This window comes from Nelumbo lutea, chromosome 8 (assembly GCF_056320005.1).
Source record: "Nelumbo lutea isolate HS-2025 chromosome 8, American lotus-T2T, whole genome shotgun sequence".
Classification (NCBI taxonomy): Eukaryota; Viridiplantae; Streptophyta; class Magnoliopsida; order Proteales; family Nelumbonaceae; genus Nelumbo; species Nelumbo lutea.
This window is the reverse complement of record NC_142691.1, coordinates 55,048,914-55,058,803: the sequence shown is the minus strand read 5'-3', so window position 1 is coordinate 55,058,803 and position 9,890 is coordinate 55,048,914. Positions and strand designations below refer to the sequence as shown.

At 40.2% G+C, this 9,890-nt stretch overlaps 2 protein-coding genes across 5 annotated transcripts; both read right to left on the bottom strand.

The window, feature by feature from the left end:
* Positions 1-2,042: 2,042 nt before the first annotated feature.
* On the bottom strand, positions 2,043-2,897 carry LOC148844254 (uncharacterized). The gene has a single exon (XM_088959523.1). The coding sequence runs from the start codon at positions 2,895-2,897 to the stop codon at positions 2,043-2,045; it is 855 nt and encodes a 284-aa protein (XP_088815649.1).
* Positions 2,898-3,764: 867 nt separating this feature from the next.
* On the bottom strand, positions 3,765-6,830 carry LOC148844253 (uncharacterized). 4 transcript variants are annotated; one of them, XM_088957108.1, is made up of 2 exons: positions 6,048-6,830; positions 3,765-4,853 (listed from the first exon to the last, which is right to left on the bottom strand). In XM_088957108.1, the coding sequence occupies exons 1-2, from the start codon at positions 6,651-6,653 to the stop codon at positions 4,839-4,841; spliced, it is 621 nt and encodes a 206-aa protein (XP_088813234.1). In that variant the 5' UTR covers positions 6,654-6,830; the 3' UTR covers positions 3,765-4,838. The 4 variants fall into 4 exon arrangements, with proteins under 4 accessions (XP_088813234.1, XP_088813230.1, XP_088813231.1 ...); XM_088957104.1 differs by having other exon boundaries at positions 3,765-4,920; positions 6,048-6,821; XM_088957105.1 differs by lacking the exon at positions 3,765-4,853 and adding an exon at positions 5,488-5,682.
* Positions 6,831-9,890: the final 3,060 nt, after the last annotated feature.

Genomic DNA, 9,890 nt, shown 5'->3' with positions numbered 1-9,890 from the left:
GGGAGTTGGAGCTGTTTTACAGTTTAACATATTGAACCGTTTCAACAAATCATTAGCATATTTTCTTTAAGAAATAAAAATCCTATTTGCACTTTGGTTCACCTCCGAACCAAGAAAATAATGCAACAAACACAAATCTGACATCTTGAACTTTTTCATCATGCAAGACTAAAATTCCTCAACATGAGACTTACAAGACCCTATATAAATTATGTCATCAACATAAAGACACATTACCAAAAATTCAGAGTTACCTCGCTTCTTCACATAAAGCGTTAGCTCATTTTTACTCCTTTCAAATCCATTCTCCTAAAAGCAGGAGTCGGTCTTGCTATACCAAGTTCACGGGGCTTGTTTTAGGCCATATAAGGCATTCTTTAACCTGTAAACTTTGTTGTCATCGCCACTAACAAAACCTTTAGGTTGAGAAACATACAGCTCTTCATCTAGTTCTCCGTTCAAAAAGGCAGATTTAACATCAAAGTGGTACACAACCCAATTTAATTGTGCAGCCAATGCTAGAAAGGTTCTCACTGTTTCAAAGCAAGCAATAGGAGAAATGGTTTCTCCGAAGTCAACACTTTGCTGCTGAGAGTACCCTTACGCCACTAACCGAGCTTTGTGTTTCTATATAGTGCCGTTAGCATGATACTTTGTTTTGTACACCCACTTGAGCCCAATAACATTCTTTCCTTCCGATAAATTGATCAACTCCCAAGTTTCATTTCTTTCAATAGCCGACATCTCTTCTTTCATTGCATCCTGCCAAACTTGACTTTTTGCAGCTTCATCATAACAAGTGGGGTTAGAAACATACAAAGCAAAGCAACATGAAGCATAAATATCCCTCAATGATCGGAATTTTCTTGGAGGTGTTTCAATAGAAGAACTTGAAGATGACTGCAAGCTTGTTGGAGTAGATGCGCTACTATTGCTGGAGGGAGATGAGTGAATGGTTGAGCTGCTGCTACCAATATATGGACTAGCTGGTTCTGGAGGTTCTATCATAGGGGTTATACCAGCATCTTCTGTAACTTGAGGAGATGTAAGTGTTGCATTGTTGTTGTTCCATGCCCAAGTTTCTTCTTCGTCGAACTTAACATCCCTGCTTATAAATACTTTGCCACTTGCAGGGTTATACAACCTATATGCTTTGGATTGAGGGATATAGCCAACAAAAATGCATTTTTTTTTATTTTTCTTCAAGTTTGTTGTGGGTTGGAGAAATAACCAAGGCATAGGCTATACAACCAAAAATTTTTAAGTGGCTTACCCACGGCTTCCTGCCCTTCCAAGTTTCATATGGGGTCCGGTTCATGACAGCCTTAGTAGGTGAGATAATGAGAAGGTATACTATTGTTGTCACTACATCTGCCTAGAACTAATTAGGAACACTGCTTACTTTCATCATGCTTTTTGCCATTTCAACCACAGTTCGATTCTTCCGCTCAGCCACACCATTTTGCTCCGGTGTGTACGATGTTGTCAACTCCCTATGAATGCCATTTTTCTCACAGAAAATTTAAATTCATTAGAGGTAAATTCACCACCCCTATTGGAACGGAGTGCCTTTATTCGGCGCCCACTTTGTTTCTCCACTAATGCTTTGAATTTCTTGAAAGTTTCAAAAGTTTCTGATTTGAATTTTAAGAAATACACCCAACTCATGCGGCTATAATCATCAGTAAATAACAAAAAATATATGCTTCCACCAAATGATTCAATACTCATTGGACCACACACATCAGCATGTACCAATTCAAGACAATCAGAAGCCCTCCATGACTTGTCTATAGGAAATGAATTTCTACTTTGTTTCCCATAGACACAACCTTCACAAAAATCAAGACCATCAATTTTCGGCAACCCAACAACCATATTTTTTTAGCCAACAATTTCAGCCCTTTCACATTTAAATGCCCATAACGCAAATGCCACATTTTTGCATCACTAGCTCTAGCAATCAAGGCATAATTTCTTACTTCAGAGACTCTTAACAGAAACATTTTATTTTGTGCCGTAGGAATGCTAACTATTATATGTCATCTTTTCTTATCTTGAACAGAACAACAACCACCATCAAACAAAATAGAGTATCCACCATCTATCAATTGCTCAACACTCAACAAATTATGAGCTAAATTAGGAGCATATTGCACATCATGGAGGAGTTTTACATTACCTTGTGAGGTTTTGATGGCAATTGTACATTTCCCTTCAACTTGTATTTGCTTGTTGTCTTCGAGTCGAACTTCGCCTTTCTGTGACTCGTCAAATTCTTTCAAAAGAGACTTTGTTCCGGACATATGGTTGGAGAATCCACTATCCAGAAACCACACTCCATTGGAAGCATTATCAATAGGAGAATGAGCCATGAATAACTTGCTCTCCTCTTCAACTTTCTCTATAAAATTGGCTTGTTTCTGCTCATCTTTCTGCTTGGTCCAACAATCTACTTCTTTGTGATCCAATTTCTTGCAATATCGGCATTGGATGGTGCTTTTGTGTTGGCGTTGATCACCAAATTGGCCTCTTCCTTTACTGCCACCGTGAGCTCGACCACCTCTACTCTTTCCCCGGCCTCCTAAATTTTCCGACTTTCCCTTGTAAGAAGACTCCCCCTTAACATGAAAAACCTTCTCCTCAAACTTTTCATAGGATCTGCTCAGCCTAACTTCATGGGCTAACAGATAACTCATTAATTCATCCAAAGTATAAGTAGACAAGTCCTTAGACTCTTCAATTGCAGCAACTACATGATCGAATTTTGAGGTTAAACTCCTCAAAACCTTACTCACAACAGTTTCATTACTAACACTTTCACCATATGACTTCATATGATTAACAATCCCAAATACCTTAGATAAAAATACTTGCACAGATTCTTTTTCTTTCATGGGCAACGTTTCAAAATCACGACAAAGAGTCTGTAGTTTTACAGTAATTACCTTCCTGTCGCCCAAAAATTCTTGCTTTAGAATCTCCCATGCTTGACTAGAGGTGCTAGTTGCTGCAATTCTTAGAAAAATTTATTCATCAAGGGCCTGTTGAATGAGGAACAGAGCCTTTGCATCCTTCTTACGGTTTTCTTGCAACCGCAAATCGGGCTTGGCCGGATTTGTGTCTTCAAATCCCTTCTCCACCAAGTCCCACAACTCTTGAGATTTGAACATGGTCTTCATTTTGAGGCTCTATAAGTGATAATTTTCCCCTTTAAATACTGGAATTAGGGGCAAAGCTGATGAATTGGTTCCATTGCTTGCCATGGCGGAATTTCTCTCTTCTTTACCCTTTGCCCAGACAAAGACCCAACCTTGCTCTGATACCAAAGAAATTGTTGGGAAATTGAACTTTTATGTTTAAAAAAAAAACAAAGTCACAACCAATTCTATTCATATTGAAAAAAGCAATGTTTGGGGTCCAAATAAAAAGGCTTACGGCAAAACTAACCTTAATTAAAAATAAGCAATTAAACTAGAAAGTGGATAAACATGTTCCACTAATGCCTAACAATTAGGAAGTAAATCAAAAATAATGCCTAACAATTTAACAATTAGGAAGTAAATCACCCACTAAGTTTGAAGCACTATTCAACATTTCCACTAAATTTGAAGCACTATTCAACAAGATCATAGATTCAAAACAGAAAAGCTTTTTTGCTCATTCAGGACGAAAAATGAATGGAAATCAGAAGGGCGTGCTATTAGATGTTTGTGGCAGGACAGCTGAGCATGATCATGAGGCACTGGTTCAGCAGTAAAATTCATCAAAATGAACTGCATAAAGTCTTATTTCTTATGATGATTATAATTAACACTAAATAAATAAATATATATAACAACTGAATGGCTAATGTTTGATGTGGTTTTGGCCTCAAGACAAGGAAAAATAAAACTGAGCTCCGCCAACTAATTAATGGTGGCTGATGAGTTGGTAGGATATCTGACTCGTTGGATAGACCCATGAAGCCCCAAGAAAAAATCTGAACCAGAGCTCCACTCAACTGCTACGTACACTCAATCAACTTCCTTCAATTCCAAGCTCAGGTGTGGAACAATTATATTTCCTTCTTCTTTTCTTATACATTATTATCAATTAAGCAGCAGCATCGTCAACGTTGCTGCGAGGGTTGCAAAATTTAAAATTTTCAGCCATGTTGGGATCAGTCAGTTTATCGGGTATTCTAGCCATGTCTAAATTAAACCACAATAGGATGAGCCGAATAGTGTGGCCCAAGAGAAGAAGTGCCGTCATGATCAACCAAATGCCCAGTTGCTGATCCATCTTTTGCAACACATGCTTTGGCGTCAAGGCTAGTAAGGAAAGCAGGTAAGTGAGGGCCATGGATGTAATCGCGGCCCACAACCCCACCATCAGAATCCACATAAACAACCTGTTCCTCCATGGCAATCCGCCTACCAGCAAAGCAATAGGATTATGCTTAGGGAGGCAGCAAATCCTGTTGTGTTGCAACGAAATATTTGGCGGAATCTTGCTCCATTCTTGTAGGCTAGTATGGCCTTGCCTGCTTTATGTGAGTTTGGATTGGTGTTGAGAGGATCGCCTGGAACGTCATCTTGCCACACACCACCTGGAGGCTTTACTGCCACTTGAAAAGCCATGGTGGCGATCAGTACTGCCACCACCATTAACGCTTCTCTCTTCTTCTCTATCCAGTTTCTTCTGTCCCTTTTGTTCTCTCGTTGCTCTTCTGTGCTGACCGTATCTCTGGGCACTGATGAGATTGGCTCCATTTGCTACAACCTGGACGGCATTGTGCTGGCCTTGTAGAGCGTTTCTGATGTCCTCGTCTTTGGAGTTGTTCTTCGGACTTTGTGTTAAAATATCAAAAGCTGTGAAGGAGTTTTTATTCACAGAATCAATCTTTATTTCTGTCTTGCTAAGCAAAAATTTGATGATCTGCGCAATTTAAGCAACACACGTTTTGGTCAAGAAATTAAACTATATATGCATGGTACAATACAATTGGGCTAAACCTAAAACCCGGCCCTATCGGCCTATCCCGTTTAGGGGTTGGGGCAGGCTACCCAATTAAGCCGCATCATTGAGATGAGACATTGACATTCTACATTCCTTGGTGCAAAGTCACTCTACCCACAGTAACAGCCTAAGAGGGCGATGATCATGGGCTGGGCCGAAATGGGCTTAGCATCTTGGAAGACGAAGCCACTGATGAAGAGGCTGGGGTTGTGGAAATCCATTCTTTCAATCGCCCTATTTTATGATTCCGGAATGGGCTTAGCATTGAAGCCCGCAAGGAGCTGGTGCTATAGGAGCACACCCGAAAACTTAGGAATGAATAATGATGACTCATTAGACGCGAAGAAAACGAAAACCTTAATCTTATTTTGTCTGAATGTTAAAGACGATGGGCGTTCATAATTCAACGAAATCCAGAGCACAATCATTGAATTATCCTTATCATATACTATTTCTAATTAAATGGACTGATTTGCTTGGATTTGGAATGAATTAGATACAGGAAACCAGAAATGTTATTGCTCCGATTAATTACAACCAATACACTTCTTAACGGCATTTAATTTGTCAAATAGTGAAAACATCTTTGTCACTTTTGTAACGAACAATCCAGAGGAATTTTCCACCTTCATCACCGAGAAAACTAAGGTCCAAAGACTTTACATCGCCGGAAACATGGATCTGCAGCGGTGTAGATGGCCGGCAGTTGCACAGAACAAGAACTAGGTCAAGGAACAGAAACAGAGTTACAGATAGACGGCAGGTGTGTAGCAGTGACATGCCGGAGAAAAAAGGGAAAGGAAAGACATGCCGGAGCAAAAGGGGAAACTGGGGATTAAAAAAACAAGAAGTCCCTCCCCTCAAGCATTGGTTTTGGCCTATGTTTTGTTCTACAACTTGTTAATTCCAGGCTTAGAATTGGGAATTTGAGACAACAAATTCCAATTGCATCTTCGCGCAAAATCAAAATCAATCCCTTCTTTTACAGGAATCTCTATACAAAAACACAAAACTATGATAATTAGAAGCCATGAATAAGATCTTACCTCAACCTGCTCGTCAGCTACGGCGAGATGCAGGACAGTACTGCCATCAGCATCCCCGACGTTTACATACCTATCGGAGTTACCCATTAAAACCAGCAGAAGCTCCAACACATTCAAACGCCCATGGTTAACACAGAGGTGTAGAATGGTCTCACCACGACCCACAAGTTCAAGAACTGTTCCAGGTTTCTTCTTAACCAGCTCTTTAATGACATCCACTTGGCCTTCAATTGCTGCTAGATGGAGAGGAATCATTCCATCTGCATCGCGAGCAAGGCAGAGTCCAGGGCCAGAATCTTGATCTAGCAAAGCTTTCACGATTTCAAGGTGCCCTCTTGCTGATGCCAAGTGAAGCGGAGTATGTCCTCGTGGGTCTTTGAGGCCAGCAAGTTCAGGCTTGCAGCTCAAGAGTAATTTAGCAAAATCAACGTGACCGAGCGTTGCTGCTGTGTGCAAAGGAGACTCCCTGATACAACCCACAATCACTCTATCAAGAATTAGACTGTCTTTTTCAAGCAAACCAGACAAAGATTTTGCATTCCCTTGCAGTGCTGCTTCACAAAGCTGTCTCTCTATTTTCATGCTTTCAGAAAGCCCTTCCTCCATTCTCTTGTTCTCTCTCTTGCTCTCAAAAAGCTTCGTGAATCTCCATTGATATATATGTATATTCCTCCGGCTTCCGCCTGTTGAGTGGATCAATTCAAAACTGGAAGTCACCACTCATCAGAGTCAAGTCGTTGGCTTGAAGAGAAGACAGCTCGAGAGTTGTTGCTCATCTGAAACAGACAAAGCGGCTGGCAAAAAGCAATTATTAGCATCTGGGCCCATCAAATTGTCATATCTATTAATTCATCACTCATTGGCGCAAAAAAGAAATATAATATTCCGATACGGTAGAAGCAATCGATAAAAATATATATATATATATTGTTAACTTGCTCCATGGCTTCTGTGGTATTACTGTTTTGTGGCTTTAAGAGTAGCTTGATCTTTCTCGGAAAGCCAGAAGCTTCCGCACTTCAGCTCTTCTAAACAGGCAAAAAAAAAATGAGATACAGTGATTACTGTTTAGTAGCTGCTTGTGCATTGGTTGATTCCATGAAATTTCCAAATATTCTTTGTTCCTATCCTTCTTTGATCATTTGGGGACCCTGGTAGCAACACAGAAGCTGTGAGGAGGTTATAAAGGAGGTAAGAAGAGAAGCTATGTATAGAAGCTTCACCCAAGGAAGAGAATACTGACACATTGGGTTCACACTCAGGAATTGAACTAGAACTGTCTATCTGAGATTCTATCAATCTGGCTCTATGATCAAAATCCCATGGTCCTATGTCGACTCAGAAAGTAATGAGAAAGTTCTCTATTTTGATTTTCATTTTTCGTTGCAGGATTAATAAAGGATTTCAGATTCATAAGCAGGAGTCAGTCATCTCACGGTTGGAATGAATCTCTGTTGGATGTCGGATGGAAGGAAGCAACAACGAAGTGAAAAACAAAAGGAAACTCTTTCTATCGATCACTACTTTTGTTCACTTTTTGAATTTGAGCCCAATAGACCCTACTACACCTTTTTTAGGGTATCACCACAGACCACAACCCTTTTTTTTTTCTCTTGAATTTGAGGCCACTGGACCCATGATTGGGAGACTTTGGCCTATATTGTTTTCATATTAATTTTTGACCATAGAGCGCCTTAAAATCTTAAATGTGGATCATCATTTTTGGATCCCAACTTTTTGCATTCGTGAGCTTTTGGTGCAATACAAATCATTTAGCTAATGACACAAGTATTGCTTTTCTTACTATAATTTGTTGAAAGAGCTGGTGTATTGTATTAACTATTCAAAATACAAAGCCCCATGTACAAAGTTTCTGCACATTCATCAACAAGATCAGGAAGAACCAGAAAACCTATACACAGAGAAGTGTAACGGAATTCTCTAAAAGTTCTACTTGCAGAGAGCTAGTTCCTGACAGAACAGAGCAAACTGGTAAAATAAGAGTTCTTTTGTTACGAGCAGCCCTAACTGAACGTGTGATGGGTCTCTGCAGGAGAGCAGACTGTCCAGAATAGGTTACCGGAGAGTCTACAAGAGGATGCTCTCGGTTAGTCTTCCCTATCTTGGCAAGAAAGTAACCAGTATTTCTGGGTTAGTTTGAGGCAACTCAGAAAAACCTCCCAAGTTAAGATAAGTTTAATGCTAGATAATGATGATGTTCACTCAAGAAAGTAATGGTATTTAACGAGTTACACCCCGCAACCGAAAAAACAACTCTACAGATAAAAACTAACTCCTACTAATAAGAGATAATGGCGAGAAAATCGTCTTAGGCATTTCCAATTGGAAGTAAACAATGGGCCTAACAGCATTGACTGGCCTTCCCTTGGAGCTGTTAGAATGTTTCAAGGGCCCATGCAAGGCTTGCATGTTATCCATGTGCATAGTAGGCCCGTAATAACTCTCCCCTCCTAAGGATTTCCTTTGTCCTCAAGGGAAAATTCAGGAAATTGCTGCTTCATGTGACCAATTGGTTCCCAAATAGTCTCAGCCGGTGATAATCCACGCCAATGAATAAGAACTTCTTGATTGCCTCGCTTGACCCTTCGATCAATCACTATTTGAGGGTATGGATGATATTCTTCTTCAAGGTGTAGATTATGGGGTAATTCTGACTAGGAAGAACTATGAGGCCCTATATGTTTCTTGAGTAGGGACACATGAAATACATTATGGGTTCTCGACCCTTCTAGCAGAAGTAACTTGTATGTGATTGGGCCCACTCGGCCTATGATCTAAAAAGGCCCATAGAATTTTGGTGCCAATTTCATATTCCTTCTTGTAACCACTGACTTTTTTCTATATGGCTGTAATTTCAAGTACGCCCATTCTCCCACCTCAAATTGTATATTTCTATGTTTAGTATCATAGACTTTCTCCATCCTGTCATGGGCTCTACGGATGTGAGTTTTAAGCTCTAGCAATGTCTAATCACATTGGAACAAGGCTTCTTCAACTAAAGCATGTGCAGTTGTTCCTAGTACATATGGGATCAGTGAGGGAGCTGACTTACCATGTACAACTTCAAATGGTGTGCACTGAATAGATGAATGGTAGCTTGTATTGTAACAGAACTTAGCCCAAGCTAACCATTTAGCCCATGTGTTAGGTTGAGAGTCTACAAAACACCTTAAATACATCTCCAAAGTTGTATTGGATACCTCAGTTTGACTGTCTGACTGGGGATGATAAGCTGAAGTGAAGTTGAAGCTTGTTCCCTTCAATTCAAACAACTCCTTCCAAAATGAATTCATGAATGTGGGATCCCGATCACATACTATGGTTTTGGGCATACCATGAAGTTTGAAAATATGATCAAAATAAAGTTGTGCCACTTTATAGGCTGTGTAAGGGTGGCCTAGTGGGACAAAGTGGGCATATTTGGATAAACGGTCCACTACAACTAGGATAGTAGTCTTCCCATTGGACTTAGGTAGACCCTCCACAAAGTCCATAGAGACACCGACCCATATATGCTCCGGAATTGGTAGGGGTTGGAGAAACCCCGCTGGCCTGACTTGCTCTTGCTTGTTACGTTGGCAGATGGTGCATTATCTGATCAACTTTTTCACGTGGGCTTTCATTCCCTTCCAAAAGAAAGTTGTTTTGAGTCTATTAATAGTTTTGAAGTACCTTCATGAGTAGCATTGTGGAATTGGCCCACTATGAGTGTGATCAGCTCAGAGTCTTCAGCCAAGTAAATTCTTCCTTTGAAGTATAATGCTCCTCCTCTGCATTCCCATGGCTCAACAGCTTCATTTTGCTCACATAGCCATATTAGGA